The 21,211-nt window shown below is 47.5% G+C and overlaps 1 protein-coding gene across 6 annotated transcripts in view; it reads left to right on the top strand.

The window, feature by feature from the left end:
- The window catches only part of CPLANE1 (ciliogenesis and planar polarity effector complex subunit 1), a 250,462-nt gene that overhangs the window by 209,678 nt on the left and 19,573 nt on the right, over positions 1 to 21,211 (top strand). For all 6 annotated transcript variants that reach the window (XM_063961138.1, XM_063961144.1, XM_063961157.1 and 3 more), the window contains 4 exons: positions 26 to 188; positions 1,244 to 1,305; positions 1,871 to 2,032; positions 2,261 to 2,379. In XM_063961138.1, the coding sequence (XP_063817208.1) occupies positions 26 to 188; positions 1,244 to 1,305; positions 1,871 to 2,032; positions 2,261 to 2,379 (506 nt within the window). The remainder of the gene's footprint in view (positions 1 to 25; positions 189 to 1,243; positions 1,306 to 1,870; positions 2,033 to 2,260; positions 2,380 to 21,211) is intronic.

The raw sequence follows: 21,211 nt of genomic DNA, 5'->3' as shown, positions 1-21,211 counted from the left end.
CACGGCAACCCTTTTGCACTCCCAGGGACAGGCTCCGCCACAGTACTGCAGGAAGGACACACAGGCAGAGGGCAGAGCTGCAGCAGTGGATGAGGAGAAAGCAGAGGGAGCGTCTGTCTGATCGTCGGAAGAGGCTGGAGGAACTGAGGCAGCAGGAGCACAACCCCTTCCAGTCACAGCGGGCGGCAGTAAGTCTGGTTCATTTCCTCTGTCTCCCTCTGGTAGACGCTGATCACTCAGTAGCTGAGACATTGGGGCAGACGTATCAAGCCTGGAGAAGGGATAAAGCAGTGATAAGTCCAAGGTGATAATGCACCAACCAATCATTACAGATTTGAAAAATAATAGGAGCTGATTGGCTGGTGCGTTATCAAATTGCAGTTATCACTGCTTTATCACTTCCCCAGGCTTCTCCTGCCCCACTGTTCCCTAAAACATGTGACAACCCCCAGAATGCCCCACTGAAAGGCTAATATTATTAACTTTTACATAGTGCCTTCAGATTGACGGCTGTCTGTATTGATTGCCTTCTGATTCAGCTATGTGATCTAAGTATTAATTACTGATAATGATCTGGTAGGATTTGGCTTGCATAGCCAATTGAGAAATATCTAAAAGGACAAAGTTCTAAGCTATTCTGATATACTGTACAAACATCAATTGTCATCTTCCCAGCTCACAACATTACGGCCCAGTGAGCACAATGCTCATTCAATATGTATGATTATGTTACTGCCGCTGCTAGGTGACAGGGCTGGTACACAATAAGTCATTATGAAATCTATAGAAATAACTCAATAAATAAATAAAATCTTTTCATCTGTTTCTTCATTATCGGTATTATGTGTATCTCCTATTAATCTGTGTCATTTATGTAATAAATATTAGGTGTAACTTCCTCCCACCTTCAGCAGCAGGGAGACACGGACAGTCTGTGTCCCGGCCTGCCCCTATTTTCCATCACCTGGCATGTTCTGCGGGATGCAGAGTTGGGGGTCTATTTACTAAGCATTGGAAAGTGGACGGAGATAAAGTACCAGCCAATCAGCTCCTAACTGCCATGTACAGGCTGTGTTTGAAAAATGACAGGAGCTGGTTGGCTGGTACTTTATCTCCGTCCACTTTATCTCTATGCAAGGCTTAGTAAATAGAACCTTTAGTTCCGTTTCACATGCGGGGCACCTGATGCGTAGTCATGTTGAAGGTGTACACAGGTTTGAAACGCTTTTGTTCTCTCTTACAGAACTCTTCCATATCCTCAAAGACAATCCGGCAGAGCCAGCGAGTGAAGGATGAAAAAGACCGGTAGTTATGGCATTTATTCCTATGGTGTGCTGGGGAATAATAAAAGCTGTAAGAAACTGGTATTTACGTACAGTATACACATTGGGCGATATAAATGAATGATATGAACGATCTTGTTCATTAATGAATGAGATACCGTTCATATCTTTCAGTGTGGAGGCACCAGCGATGAACGATGCGTGGCCCCGCGCTCATTCATCGCTGGTGCCCCGTCGCTTGTGCATGCAGGCCAATATGGACGATCTCGTCCATATTTGCCTGCAGTGCTATGGAGCCGGGTGACGGGGGGAGTGAAGAAACTTTACTCCCCCCGTCACTGCCGCCGGGTCGCCCGTATCCGCCGTCAGGCAGCTCGGCGGCGCATCGCGCAGTGTGTAGGGCCCTTTACTGTCAGGAGGAAACGAAGGATACTAGAATTCTACCTCTATTCTATAAAGTTTTGATTCCACATTGTACAGTGATACTGGTGCTTCTGCTTGCTGAAAGCCCAGTATAAAAGGAATATCCAGATTAATCTGGGTCAGATTGTGTTGCTGAGTATTTACAGTTGTTCTGTCTCTCCCAGGACGCTGCTGTCTGAGCACCACACTTACCGGGTATCAGATGCCATTAGTCTCATGCAGGACATGTTATCGGAAGCCAAGCAGGTCCCTTCTGCAAGTCTCAAACCCAGGACATCCCCCGCATCACTCTCCAAGTATCGGGGGCCTCATTCAGCCTCAAAAGGGTGAAATTCCTCCTCTTTATCATTTTTGTAAACATAAAATTCTATTATGTTTGGAAAGTAGCTCAGCTGTTAATAAAGGGGGTCTGTGGCGGGTGCAGTCACAATGAGCAGCTCCTTCTAGACCAATTGCAGCACTTTATTGAACGGTGTGTGTGAAATCGCTGTGATTGCGTATGTGGGTTTTATAACACAGTAAATACTGATGTCGGTATTGTTTTGCTGTCCCAGGTCTCATGGTGCTGTGCGCAGCTTGTCGGTTAGCCACGCTGACAAACGCAGGTCGGCCGCCAGAGGTGCAGTTTCTCAGCCAAGGACTATGTCAACTCCTACATGGACACAGACAAGAGGTAGGAATATCTGTGATGGATAATTTCTGGCTGTCACCATATTACAATAAAACAAATCACATTATATGAGATTGGGGCATTCCTCATCATCCAATCTGGGGGACACTGCTAACTGATGCTGGGTGAGGCTGGGCCACAGGGTTGGGCACTAGAAGACTAATCGCATAGGCTCCCCCCCTCCCCACATAACCCCTCCGACTTGGGTGGTCATTCCGAGTTGTTCGCTCGGTAATTTTTTTCGCATCGCAGCGATTTTCCGCTTATTGCGCATGCGCAATGTTCGCACTGCGACTGCGCCAAGTAAATTTGCTATGCAGTTAGGTATTTTACTCACGGCATTACGAGGTTTTTTTTTCGTTCTGGTGATCGTAGTGTGATTGACAGGAAGTGGGTGTTTCTGGGCGGAAACTGGCCGTTTTATGGGAGTGTGTGAAAAAACGCTACCGTTTCTGGGAAAAACGCGGGAGTGGCTGGAGAAACGGAGGAGTGTCTGGGCGAATGCTGGATGTGTTTGTGACGTCAAACCAGGAACGACAAGCACTGAAATGATCGCACTGGAAGAGTAAGTCTCGAGCTACTCAGAAACTGCAAAGAAATTTCTATTCACAATTTTGAGAACCTTTCGTTCGCAATATTGATAAGCTAAGATTCACTCCCAGTAGGCGGCGGCTTAGCGTGTGCAATGCTGCTAAAAGCAGCTTGCGAGCGAACAACTCGAAATGAGGGCCTTGGTTTCCTAGTGCCTGCGGAATGAGGCACTATGTTTGGTTGCTCTATAGTTGGCTTTAGTTTACTTTTTTGATTTATCTTTTTGTCACCAGCCTGTTTACAGGGCTCAGGCTGTCAGAACGGTTCCAGTCAGTCAGGGTAGTAATCCCTGCTCTGCCCCAGCTTTCATATATAGAGGGGAATTCAAATGTTTGAAAAGTCGGTTGGGTGACTGTTTTTTTTTGTCTATTAGATAGGAAGAAACAGACACCCAACTGACTTTTCAAACAATTGAATATCCCCCATAGTGTCTGTGCACAGATACCGGTACTCCCTGGAAAGGCTCTGGGATTTGGCGCGCAGAATGCTGATGAGAGGACTTTTCCCTCTGATAAGTCCGCCACTTTGTGTAGTGCAGGGCTGCCGCAATAGAAGTCCTGACAGCGCTGCCTATGAGCGGACCCTGTGTCCGGGAGTTCTCCCTCTCGCAAACCAGCATGTTTGTGGGATAAACCCTGTTCCTTCCTTCTTGGTGGTCTCTCGTCTGGGACGCTGAGGCAACTTTGGTCTATACCAGTACAGCAGCTCCAGGACATCCACAGACTGTGAGCTGGTTGTGGGCTGTAGAGAGGGGGATCCAGGGGCTCTTGATATACAGCACTCTCTGGAGAACAGAACTTTCCATTATAAAAGATTTACTGTCAAGTCTGGTGCGTATTTTTTACAAGAGGTATTGTCAAAAGGTCTCCGCTTGTCTTCTTTATTGGGTCAGGTGCCAGCCCTTCAGAAGTGTTTAGTGGTCATTCAAGAGGTGCAGATATTTCTCTAGCATCCATAAGGGATCCTGGCGTCTTAGTACGATGGGGTATAGATGGGGTCCAAAGGAGCCGGTGCACTTTGAATTTCTTCAACTGGGTGTGCTGGCTCCTCCCCTCTATGCCTCCTCCCACAGCCAGTTTACAAAAATGTGACATTAGGAGAGGATGCGCACTCTGGAGCTCCAGAGGATTTTTCTTCAGTTTGACTTAAATTTTGTTATTTTCGGTGTGCTGTTTGGGCAACAGCATTCCTGCACAGTGGGAGTTATGGGGGGGACGGTCACCGGCCTCTGTAAGGTGTCAGAGCCGCTTCCCCGCTGCAGGACCACCGTCCTGAGAGGTTGTGGTACCGCGGGCACGGCGCCTTTGCGAACGCAATCGCAGCACGCCGTACACCCCTAACATTGCCTGAAGGTGATGAGTGGTGAGTACAAACCGGGGGCCCCACTAGGATTCTTGGTGCAGCGAAATCGCAGGGGGGGAACCCATAGCCCCCCTGTGTAAACTGACCAGCAGTGGGTGAAAACAGTTGCATACACTACGTTTTACACCAAAAGGAGACTTTTGCCAGTATAAATATATGCATAGCTCCGACGCCATTACAGGGGGCGGAGCTAACTCAGAGCGGGACCAGTGGCTTCTTGGCGCCTTCCTCTGCTTGCAGCAGCAAGGCACACCGCTCCTCCAGAACACTCAGGATACGCAGGAAACTGGTACAGGGGTGTAATTAAGGGGGAGAGCCGTTATTGTATACAATATAGTGTCCTGAAAAGGACAAAACTCCAGTGTTACACTGAGATAAATACAGTCTGCATTCTTACTGAGTCTGCTAAGCTTGGGTGTGCTGGTCTCTTCTCTCTGGGTCTCCTACTCACATACCAGTCTGGGCAGACTTGCTATATATACTTGTCTGTGTGTTGCGTGTGAGTGTTTTGTGGGAGGTAAATGTGTGGCTTAGGGATTGGTGCAGGAAAGAGGGGTTTGTGTTCCTGGAACACTGGGCGGACTTCTCAGTCAGGCGCCATCTTTTTTGTTGTGACGGATTGCACCTGAATGAGGGGGCAGCGGTGCTGGGGGGGAAGGATGGTTAGAAGGTTGGAGGAGATTTTAAACTAGGAGCCTGGGGGGAGGGTTTAGCGAAAAACTACGGGTCATGCAGTGAGAATAGTGGGGATAGCGGTAGTAAATGAAATGGAGGAATAGGGGGGAGGGAAAGAGCAGCCGGTAAGGGTATTAACATGGGTACTAAAAAAGGTTTTATCAAAACACTAACTAATAACGATTACGGGTCATCGATGCTGCATAAAGTGAATGATGTCCCTAGCACAAGGGGAAAAACTTATCTTAATTGTATGTATGTAAACGCTAGAAGCCTTACAGGTAAAAAGGGTGAACTAGAAATACTTGCAGCAAGCAAACAGTGTGATATTATAGGCATTACTGAAACTTGGTGGGACGATTCTCATGATTGGACAGTCAATCTAGAGGGTTATACGCTGTTCAGGAGAGACAGATTAAATAAACGGGGTGGAGGGGTATGTCTTTACGTAAAGCCGTTTTTAAAACCTGATATACGGGAAGATATTCACAAGGGGACTGGAAATACTGTTGAGACGTTATGGGTAGAAATTGCAAACGGGGGTAAAGGAATAAAAAAGTTAGTATTGGGTTTATGCTATAGGCCGCCTGGTATTAATGTGTCTGATGAGGAATTGTTACTGAAGCAAAATGAAAGAGCAGCAGGAGTAGGAGACATAGGGCCATATTCAATTAGCAGTGATAACGGACTTTTCACGTGAAAAGTCCGGTTTTCGGGTGAAAAACCGGACTTTTCACGTGAAATGCAATTACAGCCTATTCAATTATCCTGGAAAATTTATCGGTGATCATGTTTTCACTAATTTCACTTCACCTTCTCTGAAGCAGGTGAAAAGTTGGGAAAAGTCACTATTTTAAGGTAAAAATGTTTGGATATGGTACAGAACTCCTGGGACACCCCCCTTTATGACTAATTAGGCACGTTGAAGTTTTTAATTATTTTTAATTGGCCAATAATGACATGTCATTTTTGGGGTGAAAAAGTAAAAAGTGATGGAAATTGGGGTTCAAGGTATGGGACAGGTATATTGGGGAGCTTTATGAGTGGGACAGTTGTTTTTTAGGCTTGCAGATGGGAGTAATCGGTCTGTTTCCACTTTTTTTTAAAGTACCCTAAAATGACCCAAATATATACTTATACCCATTTTCATGTACCCCAAATTTAATGAGAGCATTTATTTTGCTCAAAAAAACTTGCTTTCTATCATTTTTTTGCATTTAAAAAAAAATGCATATAACCGCCATTTCACACAATTTAAGTCCCCAAAAACTCTCTAATGTGATCTCTAACACACTTCTCTTCTGTTTCCCTATGTTAGTTTAGCATTTTTTGGGGTACAGGCTGATTTCCCCATTTTCACCTGCACTTTTCACTGCAAGAATTTTCACGTGAAACCCGGTCGGAATTGAATAGGTCGAAAAATGGAGCGTTTTCGCGGCAATTTTTGTCCGATTGCCGCAAATTTGCGAAAAATTTAAAAACGGAGCGTTTTCGCGGCAATTTTCGGCCGATTGCCGCGAAAAATTTTTGGGCGAAAAATTGCCGCGAATTTGCGGATAATTGAATATCCCCCATAGTGATGGGAGATTTTAACTACCCAGAGATAAATTGGATAAACGATTCATGTGATACTGCTAGGGGTAACATGTTTTTCTCTGACGTCCTAGTGGATGCTGGGAACTCCGTAAGGACCATGGGGAATAGACGGGCTCCGCAAGAGACTGTGCACTCTAAAAGAAAGATTAGGTACTATCTTGTGTGCACTGGCTCCTCCCTCTATGCCCCTCCTCCAGACCCCAGTTAGAATCTGTGCCCGGCCAGAGCTGGGTGCTCCTAGTGGGCTCTCCTGAGCTTGCTAGAAAAGAAAGTATTTGTTAGGTTTTTTATTTTCAGTGAGATCTGCTGGCAACAGACTCACTGCTACGTGGGACTGAGGGGAGAGAAGCAAACCTACCTGCGTGCAGCTAGCTTGTGCTTCTTAGGCTACTGGACACCATTAGCTCCAGAGGGTTCGAACACAGGGCCTGACCTCGATCGTCCGTACCCGGAGCCGCGCCGCCGTCCCCCTTGCAGAGCCAGAAGACAGAAGAAACGACGAAAACGGCGGCTGAAGACTCCTGTCTTCATTAAGGTAGCGCACAGCACTGCAGCTGTGCACCATTGCTCCCACAGCACACCACACACTCCGGTCACTGTAGGGTGCAGGGCGCTGGGGGGGGGGGCACCCTGGGCAGCAATTATAATACCTTTTGGCACAAATTATACACATAATACAGTCTGTCACTGTATATGTGTGCAAACCCCCGCCATTAAGTCTCACAAAACGCGGGACAGAAGCCCGCCGCTGAGGGGGCGGGGCCTTCTTCCTCAGCACACCAGCGCCATTTTCCCTTCACAGTTCCGCTGGAAGCAGCTCCCCAGGCTCTCCCCTGCAGTATCTGGATACAAGAAGGGTAAAAAAGAGAGGGTGGGCACTTAAATTTAGGCGCAAATAAGATAAGTAAGCAGCTATTGGGAAAAATCACTTATTATAGTGTACATCCCTGTGTTATATAGCGCTGTGGTGTGTGCTGGCATACTCTCTCCCTGTCTCCCCAAAGGACTTTGTGGGGTCCTGTCCTCAGTCTGAGCATTCCCTGTGTGTGTGCGGTGTGTCGGTACGGCTGTGTCGACATGTTTGATGAGGGTTACGTGGAGGCGAAGCAGAGGCAGATAAGTGTGGTGTCGCCCCCGACGGGGCCGACACCTGATTGGATGGATATGTGGAAGGTCTTAACCGACAGTGTCAACTCCTTACATAAAAGGTTCGATGACGCAGCAGCCTTGGGACAGCCGGGGTCTCAGCCCGCGCCTGCCCAGGCGACTCAGAAGCCGTCAGGGGCTCATAAACGCCCGCTAGCTCTGATGGTAGACACAGATGTCGACACGGAGTCTGACTCCAGTGTAGATGAGGATGAGACAAATGTACAATCTACAAAAGCCATCCGATGCATGATTACTGCAATGAAAGATGTATTGCACATTTCTGATATTAACCCGGTTACCACCAAGAGGGGTATTATGTTTGGGGAGAAAAAGCAGCCAGTGACTTTTCCCCCATCTGATGAATTAAATGAGTTGTGTGAAGAAGGGTGGAGTTCCCCTGATAAGAAACTAGTAATTTCTAAGAGGTTACTGATGGCGTACCCTTTCCCGCCAACGGATAGGTTACGTTGGGAAACATCCCCTAGGGTGGACAAGGCGCTAACACGCTTATCTAAAAGGGTGGCACTGCCGTCTCAGGATACGGCCGCCCTAAAGGATCCTGCGGATAGAAAGCAGGAAGCTATCCTGAAGTCTGTGTATACACACTCTGGTACTCTACTGAGACCTGCTATTGCTTCAGCCTGGATGTGTAGTGCTGCAGCAGCATGAACTGATACCCTGTCAGACAACATTGATTCCCTCGACAGGGATACTATTTTGCTAACCATCGAACATATAAAAGACGTCGTCTTATATATGCGGGATGCACAGAGGGACATTTGCCTGCTGGCATCTAGAATTAATGCAATGTCCATTTCTGCCAGGAGAGTATTATGGACTCGGCAGTGGACAGGTGATGCTGATTCTAAAAAACACATGGAGGTTTTGCCTTATAAGGGTGAGGAATTGTTTGGGGACGGTCTCTCGGACCTCGTATCCACAGCAACTGCTGGGAAGTCGACTTTTTTACCTCAGGTTCCCTCACAGCCTAAGAAAGCACCGTATTATCAAATGCAGTCCTTTCGGCCTCAGAAAGGCAAGCGGGTCAGAGGAGCATCCTTTCTGGCCAGAGGCAAGGGTAGAGGAAAGAAACTGCACCAGGCAGCCAGTTCCCAGGAACAAAAATCCTCCCCTGCTTCCACTAAGTCCACCGCATGACGTTGGGGCTCCACAGGCGGAGCCAGGTGCGGTGGGGGCGCGTCTCCGAAACTTCAGCAACCAGTGGGTTCGCTCACAAGTGGATCTCTGGGCTGTACAAATTGTATCTCAGGGATACAAGCTGGAGTTCGAGGTGACTCCCCCTCGCCGTTACCTCAAATCAGCCTTGCCAGCTGCTCCCAGGGAAAGGGAGGTAGTACTGGCGGCAATTCACAAGCTGTACCTCCAGCAGGTGATAATCAAGGTCCCCCTCCTTCAACAGGGCAGGGGTTACTATTCCACAATGTTTGTGGTACCGAAACCGGACGGTTCGGTGAGACGCATCCTGAATTTAAAATCCTTGAACACTTATATAAAGAAGTTCAAGTTCAAAATGGAATCGCTCAGAGCGGTCATTGCAAGCCTGGAAGAGGGGTATTTTATGGTGTCGCTGGACATAAAAGATGCTTACTTGCATTTCCCAATTTACCCACCTCACCAGGATACCTCAGGTTTGTGGTACAAGACTGTCATTACCAATTCCAGACGTTGCCGTTTGGTCTCTCCACGGCACCGAGAATATTTACCAAGGTAATGGCCGAAATTATGATACTCCTTCGGAAGAAGGGAGTTCCAATTATCCCGTACTTGGACGATCTCCTCATAAAGGCGAGGTCCAGAGAGCAGTTGTTGCTCAGCGTAGCACTCTCTCAGGAAGTGTTGCAACAGCACGGCTGGATTCTGAATATCCCAAAGTCGCAGCTGATTCCTGCGACGCGTCTGCTTTTCCTGGGCATGATTCTGGACACAGAACAGAAGAAGGTGTTTCTCCCGGTGGAGAAGGCCCAGGAATTGTCATCTCTGGTCAGAGACCTCCTGAAACCAAAACAGGTATCGGTGCATCACTGCACGCGAGTCCTGGGAAAGATGGTGGCTTCTTACGAAGCAATTCCCTTCGGCAGGTTCCATGCAAGGATCTTTCAGTGGGATCTGTTGGACAAATGGTCCGGATCGCATCTTCAGATGCATCGGTTGATCACCCTGTCCCCAAGGGCCACGGTGTCTCTGCTGTGGTGGCTGCAGAGTGCTCATCTTCTCGAGGGCCGCAGGTTCGGCATACAGGACTGGGTCCTGGTGACCACGGATGCAAGCCTCCGAGGATGGGGGGCAGTCACTCAGGGAAGAAACTTCCAAGGACAGTGGTCAAGTCTGGAGACTTCACTACACATAAATATACTGGAACTAAGGGCCATTTACAACGCCCTGAGTCAAGCAGAGCCCCTGCTTCAAAACCAACCTGTACTGATTCAGTCAGACAACATCACGGCGGTCGCCCATGTAAACCGCCAGGGCGGCACGAGAAGCAGGATGGCAATGGCAGAAGCCACAAGGATTCTTCGATGGGCGGAGAATCACGTGCTAGCACTGTCGGCAGTGTTCATCCCGGGAGTGGACAACTGGGAAGCAGACTTCCTCAGCAGGCACGACCTCCACCCGGGAGAGTGGGGACTTCATCAAGAAGTCTTCACACAGATTGTAAATCGCTGGGAACTGCCACTGGTGGACATTATGGCGTCCCGCCTCAACAAAAAGCTAAAAAAATATTGCGCCAGGTCAAGGGACCCTCAGGCGATAGCTGTGGACGCTCTAGTGACACCGTGGGTGTACCAGTCGGTTTATGTGTTCCCTCCTCTTCCTCTCATACCCAAGGTACTGAGGATAGTAAGAAAGAGAGGAGTAAGAACTATAATCATCGTTCCGGATTGGCCAAGAAGAACTTGGTACCCAGAACTACAAAAAATGATCTCAGAGGACCCATGGCCTCTGCCTCTCAGACAGGACCTGTTACAACAGGGGCCCTGTCTGTTCCAAGACTTACCGCGGCTGCGTTTGACGGCATGGCGGTTGAACGCCGGATCCTAGCGGAAAAGGGCATTCCAGATGAAGTTATTCCTACGCTGATAAAGGCTAGGAAAGACGTGACAGCAAAACATTATCACCGAATATGGCGAAAATATGTTGCGTGGTGTGAGGCCATGAAGGCCCTACAGAGGAATTCCAGCTGGGTCGATTCCTGCACTTCCTACAGTCAGGAGTGTCTATGGGCCTAAAATTAGGATCCATAAAGGTCCAGATTTCGGCCCTATCTATTTTCCTTCAAAAAGAACTGGCTTCACTGCCTGAAGTTAAGACGTTTGTTAAGGGAGTGCTGCATATTCAGCCCCCTTTTGTGCCTCCAGTGGCACCTTGGGATCTTAACGCTGTGTTGGATTTCCTAAAATCACACTGGTTTGAGCCACTTAAGACCGTGGAGCTAAAGTATTTCACGTGGAAGGTGGTCATGTTGTTGGCCTTAGCTTCGGCTAGGCGTGTGTCAGAATTGGCGGCTTTGTCATGTAAAAGCCCATATCTGATCTTCCATATGGACAGGGCAGAATTGAGGACTCGTCCCCAATTTCTCCCAAAGGTGGTATCAGCGTTTCATTTGAACCAACCTATTGTGGTGCCTGCGGCTACTCGGGACTTGGAGGATTCCAAGTTGCTGGACGTAGTCCGGGCCTTGAAAATTTATTTTTCCAGGACGGCTGGAGTCAGGAAAACTGACTCGCTATTTATCCTGCATGCACCCAACAAACTGGGAGCTCCTGCTTCAAAGCAAACTATTGCTCGCTGGATCTGTAGCACGATTCAGCAGGCTCATTCTGCGGCTGGATTGCCGCATCCAAAATCGGTGAAGGCCCATTCCACAAGGAAGGTGGGCTCTTCTTGGGCGGCTGCCCGAGGGGTCTCGGCATTACAGCTTTGCCGAGCTGCTACTTGGTCGGGTTCAAACACATTTGCAAAATTCTACAAGTTTGATACCCTGGCTGAGGAGGACCTTGAGTTTGCTCATTCGGTGCTGCAGAGTCATCCGCACTCTCCCGCCCGTTTGGGAGCTTTGGTGTAATCCCCATGGTCCTTACGGAGTTCCCAGCATCCACTAGGACGTCAGAGAAAATAAGAATTTACTCACCGGTAATTCTATTTCTCGTAGTCCGTAGTGGATGCTGGGCGCCCGTCCCAAGTGCGGACTCTCTGCAATACATGTATATAGTTATTGCTTCACTAAAGGGTTATTGTTATGAGCCATCCGTACATGGAGGCTCAGTTGTTGTTCATACTGTTAACTGGGTATGGTTATCACAAGTTGTACAGTGTGATTGGTGTGGCTGGTATGAGTCTTACCCTGGATTCCAAATCCTTTCCTTGTTGTGTCAGCTCTTCCGGGCACAGTTTCCCTAACTGAGGTCTGGAGGAGGGGCATAGAGGGAGGAGTCAGTGCACACCAGATAGTACCTAATCTTTCTTTTAGAGTGCCCAGTCTCCTGCGGAGCCCGTCTATTCCCCATGGTCCTTACGGAGTTCCCAGCATCCACTACGGACTACGAGAAATAGAATTACCGGTGAGTAAATTCTTATTTTAAACACACTTAATGATAACTACTTAGTTCAACTAATCGAGGAACCTATCGGGTACAATGCAATCTTAGACCTGGTATGGGGAATTGGTATCAAATATTATAGTAGGGGAGCCCATAGGAAACAACGACCACAATATGGTCACATTCAATATCAGATTTCATAAACAGTTCTATGCTGGCTCAACTAGGACTCTAAACTTTAGCAAAGCCAACTTTGACATGATGAGGGAAACTTTAAGAGATATTGAATGGGAAATTTTGTTTCAAGGAAAAAATACTACAGAGAAATAAGATGTATTAAAATCACTGCTAGTTAGAAATACTCTCAAATTTATTCCCACGAGCAGCAAAAAAAGGAATAAAACCCCCAAACCAATGTGGCTTAACAAAAAGATAAAGGAATTTATGGGCAAGAAAAGGCGAGCATTCAAAAAATACAAATCTGACGGGAATGCGGAGTCATTTCAGCACTATAAGGACTGTAACAAAATATGCAAAAAAGAAATAAAAGCGGCTAAAGTAGAAACTGAAAAACGAGTAGCAAAGGAAAGCAAAGCAAATACCCAAAAAATCTTTAAATACATCAACAGCAAGAGATTAAAGAAGGAGAGTATAGGCCCTTTAAAAGACAAGTTGGGAGTCTTAGTCAAAAATGATAAGGACATAGCGGACAAACTAAATGAGTTTTTTTCAATTGTATTTACAAGTGAGGACCAAATTCAGGGACTAACACACAATCTCAATAATGATAATGTCCAACTGATAAGTGCTTATTTAAGTGAGGAGGTAGTCTGTGACCGATTCAAAAATTTAAAGATTAATAAGCCACCGGGTCCCGATGGAATTCACCCAAGGGTTCTAATGGAGCTTCACTTTGAACTTGCAAGACCGCTATTTTCTTTAAAGATTGTTATATCAGGTATGTTTCCCAAAGACTGGTGTATAGCGGAAGTAGTGCCAATATTGAAAAAGGGAAGTAAAGCTGAACCGGGTAATTATAAACCAGTTAGTCTTACATAGTGGGGAAAGTATTGGAAGGTATTCTAAGGGATAGTATTCAGAAGTTCCTTGAAGTCAATAAGGTCATTAAAAGGCATCAACATGGATTTGTGAAGGACAGATCATGTCAAACCAACTTACTTGGCTTTTATGAAACTGTAAGTGCGAACCTTGATCAGGTACCTTGATCCATCATGTAATCTTTTTAGACTTTGCCAAAGCTTTCGACACTGTACCACACATGCGACTTATCTATAAGCTACAAGAAATAGGGCTAGGGAGCACAATATGCACTTGGGTCAAAAATTGGTTAGATAATAGGGAGCAACGCGTTGTGGTTAATGGATCATTTTCAAATTGGACTGAAGTGTTAAGTGGTGTGCCACAAGGGTCTGTACTAGGACCACTTTTGTTCAACATTTTCATTAACGACCTAACAGAAGGTCTAGAGAGTATGGTGTCAAGTTTTGCAGACGATACCAAATTGTGTAAAGTTATAAATACGGAGGGGGATGCTGAGTCTCTTCAGAATGACTTAGTTAAATTAGAAGCATGGGCAGCCAAATGGAGAATGTGCTGCAATACAGACAACTGTAAGGTAATGCACTGTGGTAGCAAGAGCAAAAATTACACCTACATACTAAATGGGGTAACATTAAGGAATTCTGTACTGGAAAAGGACTTAGGTGTTTACATAGATAGCAAACGAGGCACCAGTACCCAAAGTAGGATTGCAGCAAAGAAGGCTAATAAGATATTAGCATGCATAAAACGTGGAATTGATGCAAGGGACGAGAGTGTTCTACTCCCATTATATAAATCACTAGTGAGGCCACATATTGAATACTGTGTGCAATTTTGGGCACCATACTACAAAAAGGATATTCTGGAGCTAGAAAAGGTTCAGAGGCGGGCGACCAAACTAATTAAGGGCATGGAGACGCTGGAATACGAGGAAAGGCTTGCAAGGCTAGGCATGTTTACACTGGAAAAGAGGAGACTAAGAAGGGACATGATCAACAACTACAAATATATAAGGGGACAATACACAGAGCTTGCACAGGACCTGTTTTCTGTAAGATCAGCACAGAGGACACGTGGACACTCGCTTAGGTTAGAGGAAAGGAGATTCCGCACAATGCGGCGTAAAGGTTTTTTCACAGTAAGGACAATACGTGTTTGCAATTCTCTGCCTGAGGGAGTTGTAAGGGCGGACTCAGTCAACACCTTTAAGCATGGGTTAGATAAATTCATAATGGATAAGGATATCCAGGGTTATGGTGCGTAGTCGCGCACTATAGTTACTATGAAAAGAGGAATAAAACACAACGGCCGACATTAGCATCAGACAAAATTTAGACCAAAATAATCCTGCATAGGGGACCACAAATAAGTTGAACTTGATGGACAAATTATCTTTTTTTCAACCTTAGATACTATGTTACTATGTCTCCTGTAAACTTAGTAAAACACCAGTTACGTAAAGTATGTAATACCAGATTCTCTCCCTCTGTGGTTTCTCTCTCATGTGAACAATGCAGTCAGTCCTCCCAAGGTTGTGAGGAAGCTGGGGGGAGGTTCAGGAGCCATCCTGGTTAGGTGCTATAAAAACCATGATGGCTGATATGTCTTCTCAGCTCACTGCAAATAGTCTAAAGACACAGCAGCTGCAGCAGGCTGTAGCAGACATGGCTGCAAAGACAGATGACAGACAGATCCCTCTCCCTAGCTCTGGGACACATAAACGTGGGCTCCCTGACTTATTCTCAGAATCTGATGAAGAGGGACTGGAGGAGGGGGAGGAGCTGGACCCTATTACAGAGGATTCATCTCCAGCACAGGGGCTTGAACCTCTCATACTTGCTATCAGGGATGTATTAAAGATCCCAATGGAAGACGATGCAGCACAGCAGTCGTTCTTCTCCTTCCAGAAAAAGGCTAGCGTCTCTTTCCCTGATTCTAAGGAATTAGATGACATGTTTAAGTTAGCCTGGAAAAATCCAGATAACAAAAATCCAGGTGACAAGGCGTTATCAAAGTACTTTCCCATTTACTCCAGATGGCAGGAAACATTGGGAAGATTCATCAGCTGTGGAAGTGTCAGTCTCACGCCTATCTGAAAAGGTGGTATTACCAGTTCTGGGCACCTCTGCCTTAAAGGACCCTGGGGATAGGAAAATAGAGACTACATTAAAGTCTATTTACACAGCAGCTGGTGTATCACAAAGGCCTGTGACACATGCCATTCACACATGGGCGGGCCAGATTCAAGAGGGCCTTGCGAGGGATATTTCTCTGGTGAATATGGTTACATTGATAAAACACATTCAGGATGTCCTGTGTGATTCTATCAAGGAGATAGGCGCTATTAATGCTAGGACTACTGCCATGGCAGTGTCTGCGCGCAGAGCTCTATAGCTGCGCCAGTGGATAGCAGATGCAGATTCCAAGCGCATTGTGGAGTCTCTTCATTTCTCAGGAGAGTGGCTATTCAGGGTTGAGTTGGATACGTGGATTTCGAAAGCTACTGTGGGGAAATCCACATTTCTCCCCTCTGGGACCCCACCAGCCAGACGCTCCTACCCGGGGCCGTCTACACAGTCCTTCCGGACCTCTAGATTTAGGTCAAGAACCAGAGATGTCTCGAATGCTGTAAGAGGCACCAGAGGCAAGACAAGAAAACCAGCAGCCGCTGATTCTCAGGAACAAAGCACCAGCTCTGCTTCCACCAAGGCCTCAGCATGATGGTGTTCCCCCACACCGAGGTAATCTCGAGGTGGGAGCTCGGTTGCGTCACTTCAGCCACATCTGGGAAAGCTCCTGCCAGGATACCTGGGTAAAGGAGCTAATTTCCCAGGGCTACAAGCTGGAGTTCGACAGGGCTCCTCCCCACCGATTTTTCAAATCAAGCTCACCAGCTTTGGAGGATACGCGAGTTACACTACAACAGGCCATCCTGAAATTGGTCCAGTCCCAAGTCATTGTTCCAGTACCACTACAACAACAGGGAAAGGGTTACTACTCCAACCTGTTTGTAGTGCCAAAACCGGACGATTCGGTAAGGCCCATTTTGAATCTAAAATCCTTGAACCCTTACCTAAAGGTTTTCAAGTTCAAGATGGAATCCTTGCGAGCAGTGATTGCGGGTCTGGAAGAACCGAGTGTATTCACGAAGGTGATGGCGGAGATGATGTTTCAGCATTGAGTCCAGGGGGTCAATATTGTCCCTTACCTAGATGATCTGTTTATAATGGCGAAATTCAAGGAGCTTCTATTGCTCAATATAGACCGCACTATTCAGCTTCTGTCACATCATGGGTGGATTGTACATTTACAGAAGTCTCAGCTGGAGCCTACTCAGCGGCTCCTGTTCCTGGGAATGTTTCTGGATACAGTGGCTCAGAAAGTATTCCACCCAGAGGACAAGGCAAGGACACTCCAGGAGATGGTCCGAGCGATTCTACGGCCGAATCGGATCTCCATCCATCTTTGCATAAGATTGTTGGGAAAGATGGTAGCCTCATACGAGGCAATCCAGTACGGAAGGTTCCATGACAGAACTTTTCAATTGGATCTCCTTAACAAGTGGTCTGGATCACATCTTCATATGCACCGGATCATACGTCTATCACCTTAGGCCAGAATTTCCCTCCTGTGGTGGCTACAGTCCTCAAACTGCTGAAAGGTCGAAGTTTCGGGATTCTTGATTGGATTCTCCACACAACAGACGCAAGTCTGAGAGGATGGGGAGCTGTCACCTGTGTGGCTCAGTTCCAGGGCAGGTGGTGAGCCCACGAAGCCCTACTTCCGATCAACATTCTGGAACTCCGGGCGATCTACAATGCTCTGCTTCAGGCCTCTCCTCTACTCCGAGATCAAGCCATTCAAGTTCAGTCGGACAACGCCATGGCCGTGGCATACATCAATCGACAAGGAGGAACAAAGAGCAGAGCCTGCATGCGAGAGGTGTCAAGGATACTCCTCTGGGCAGAAAGAAATGCGAGAGCAATTTCATCCATCTTCATTCTTGGAGTGGACAACTGGGAAGCGGACTTCCTAAGTCATCACGACTTATACCCAGGGGAGTGGAGCCTCCTCCCACAGGTATTTCGGCAAATCACAGATCTGTGGGACTGCCCGCAGATCGACTTGATGCCATCTTTGCTCAAGAAGAAACTTTGCCGGTATTGTTCGAGGACCAGGGACCCACAGGCAGTAGCAGTGGATGCACTGACAACCCCGTGGCCTTACAGGCTGGTCTACCTGTTTCCTCCGATTCCGTTGCTCCCAAGGGTGCTAAAGAAATCAGGAATCAAAGAGTCCAGGCAATTCTATTTGCCCCAGACTGGCCTCGGAGGGCTTGGTACGCGAATCTTCTGAACATGTCTGTCGAAGACCCTTGGCCTCTACCAATGAGAAGAGGTCTTCTGCAACAAGGACCGTTTGTCTACCCGGACTTACGGAGGCTCCGTTTGACGGCATGGCGGTTGAGCAGAACATCCTAGCTTGAAAAGGCCTGTTTAAAAAGGTTATTGCAACCATGGTTCTGGCCAGAAAACCTGTGACGTCAAAGCACTATCATCATATCTGGAGGAGATATGTCTCTTGGTGTGAAGAGCGCAAGTATCTTCTGGCGGATTTTCACTTGGGACGTTTCTTACGTTTCCTCCAGGCTGGAGTGGATATGGGCTTGCATATGGGTTCTCTTAAGGTCCAGATTTCTTCCAGAAGAAATTGGCAGTGTTGCCAGAAGTTCAGACCTTCTTGCAAGGGATTCTTCGCATACAGCCTCCCTTTGTGCCGCCAATGGCACCCTGGGATCTAAATGTGGTTTCGGAATTTCTACAGTCCTGGTTTGAACCATTAAGGATGGTAGAAGACGGGGGGCGTGGCCTGGATGCTGAAGGAGGCAGCCGTGTTTTGTGAGAGCTCCCGGGATCCACAGCCCAAAACATACATTTCTCTCCCTCCTGCACCTCCTCGATTACCCCACTTCTTCTACTACCCTTCCTGTACCCCCTACTGGGCCCCCTGAAGTGCCGTGGAATCGGGGAGCAGTTTTAACTGCTCCTGCGGGTTGCGGCCTACGGGGATCGGGGAAGCCGGGGCCTCGAGTTTGGCTTTAGGCCGGGGACGGCTCCGGGACCCGCTACACGAGCCGCGGACCTCCTCCGGAGCTCCGTTCTTTCTGCTGCCGCTAGCCGCTGACCGCGACTAGACGTATCTCCTTATACCCAGCTGCTACCAACACATACCTGCCCGGCGGGGACCCTGCAACACGAAGCGCGGGACGGCGCCGGCGGGCGCCCGGAGGCCATCTTGGACTCATTTAAAGGTACTGACGGTCTCACTCCTGCTGGGCCACTAAGTGAGATTACGGTCCCTTGGCCAATACCCTGCGGTGCCTCAGTGAAGGAAAGGGGAGAGATACATATAAGGCTGGGCCACACAGGCCGTTGTGCATTATAACATCTGTCAAAGTGCCCCCCCCCATCCATCCATCCATCCATTCAGGTGTCTGCGTCAGACGGTTCCCTGCTCAATGGCCTAGGGTCCCGCAGTTACACCCCCATCAGACCATATCGGATGTATTGCCACTGTAAATTGACGTATGGATCCCTAGCCATGTGCATGCCTGCCTGATGTCACCCTAAGGCCACGTGGGGGCTTTTGCACGGCGACGACCCACATGCTTTACATTGCCGAGGATATGTGAAAGTGTAATTCTAAACTGCTTTATTTGAAGACCGATTTCATGGTGAGAGGGATAAAGAAAAAAAAAAAGGCCAAGACCAAGCCGGACGCGATCCCATCTCCCGCGAACCGACACTCGTCAGACCTACGTCAGTTCTTAACTTCTCCAACCTCAATCCCCGCTGCTTCTTCTACTGTCCCGTCCTCCCCGAATCTACACGGCCCGGTGGACGACATGGCATCCCCTGGGCCTCCGTTGCCTCCACAGGCCCTCTCTCTGTCAGCGGAGATAAGCGAGATATTGTCTCATGTAAGGACACTCCCCACGAAACAAGATTTCTCAGCCTTGGAGACTCTCCTACTTTCCACCATCACTCAGGAAGTGACAGCGCTCCGACAAGATATGTCCCAAATCGCGACTAGAGTTGATGTCCTGGAACGCCATGAATCGTCCACTGTGGATTCTCTGACTAAATTTCGGGAAGTGCTATCTCACCAACGGGACGATATCTCCTTTTTAAAATCACGTATTGAGGATATGGATAATCGCGGCCGGCGAAATAATATTAGAGTCAGGGGCCTACCTGAGAGTGTCCAACAGGCAGACCTGATAGCCGCCTTATCTACGATATTTGGAGAACTTATTGACCTAGATCCGAACAAGGACATTATATTCGATAGAGCTCACAGAGCCCTCCGTCCTCGTGGTTTACCCTCCGACAGACCACGAGACGTGATTTGCAGGCTCCATTATTATGTCCAAAAAGAGGAAATAATGAGGTCGGCCCGTCAGCTGGACAGCATTGTCTTTCAAGGCGACAAGATTCAGATATTTCCTGACCTTGCCTGGTCGACCTTACAACAACGTCGAGCCTTGAAACCTCTTACAGACTCTCTCAGGAAACTCGAGCTGAAATACAGATGGGGCTTCCCATTCTCCCTCCAGGTCTCTCATGGTGGCAAAGTCGCAAGTCTCTCTAGACCTTCAGATTTACAGGCCTTTTTCACGATCTTGGGAATCCCTCCGGTTCCGTTACCAGATTGGGACGCTTTTCACCACCTACCGGACATGCCTGTTGTGCTCCCTCCAGACGATGCGTGGCAGCAAGTTCGTTCCCCACGGATGCGGGGAGCCACTCCTGGTCCACGTCCTTCAAAGCCTCCCTGAATGAGAAGTCTCGCCCCGAGTGGTCGTAAATTTACTTGCTACCTATGTTATACACTGAGTTTTTCTTTCTTAAATAGTGCTATGTGTTGCTCACACGTGAGATCGGTTTTTGTAATTGGGTAATAGTGTACAGATACTATAGTTTCATGAAACCTGGTTTGATCATTTAAGGATTGTCTGTACGCTCTTATACAAGCTTTTATACTTTTATATTTTTATATTTTTATTTTTGTTTCACTTGTGCCTTGCGCACACCTCGGTAATACCATACATTTGTCTAGATTCTATCTTAAGGATGGTCGCTGTCCTAGGCCCCCCGCAGGTCCCCACTATGCTGCATCCCCTGTTTTTTTGGACTGGGAGTCGGCAGGATTCCGCTCCTGTCCTTTTTGCAGCAGTCCTTTTTGTAGTAGTATCATTTCTGTTTAATGTCAAAGTTCCTTTTGGTGTGGTTTTCCACGCTGCATCTTTTTCTCTTCTTATCTTTGCTTTCCCTTTTTTCCTATCTCCTTCCCCTGCTGCTCTTCCTTCTCCTTCCCTAGGGTCTGCCGTAGGGATGACTAATGTGAAGCAACTAGATCCGCCTGATAATGGGAGTGAATGATCTACACGTAACTACCCTTAACGTCAAAGGGCTGAATGTTCCTGAGAAAAGGTCTAAACTTCTCAAATGGCTTAGAGATGAGAAAGTTGACGTTGCTTTTATTCAGGAAACACATTTTAAGATAGGACACGTGCCGTCCCTAAAATGTCACTATTATCCGCATGTTTTCCTGTCTAATAACTCTGCTGGTAAGACATTGGGAGTGGCTATATTATTGGCTCGCCACCTGCCTGTCCTTAATGTTGCTTCCCATAGAATAGCTGAGGGTAGGGGGTTGCTGGTGAAATGCGACATACATGGCCAACGTTTCTCTTTCTTGAACATATACGCTCCTAACGCTAAACAACCTTCCTTTATATCCTCAGTCCTAGATGACGCGGAACCTCTTTTAGAGGGGGT

Source organism: Pseudophryne corroboree, chromosome 1 (genome assembly GCF_028390025.1).
Source record: "Pseudophryne corroboree isolate aPseCor3 chromosome 1, aPseCor3.hap2, whole genome shotgun sequence".
Classification (NCBI taxonomy): domain Eukaryota; kingdom Metazoa; phylum Chordata; class Amphibia; order Anura; family Myobatrachidae; genus Pseudophryne; species Pseudophryne corroboree.
The sequence above is the reverse complement of the archived record's forward strand: the minus strand, read 5'-3'. Positions and strand labels throughout refer to the sequence as shown.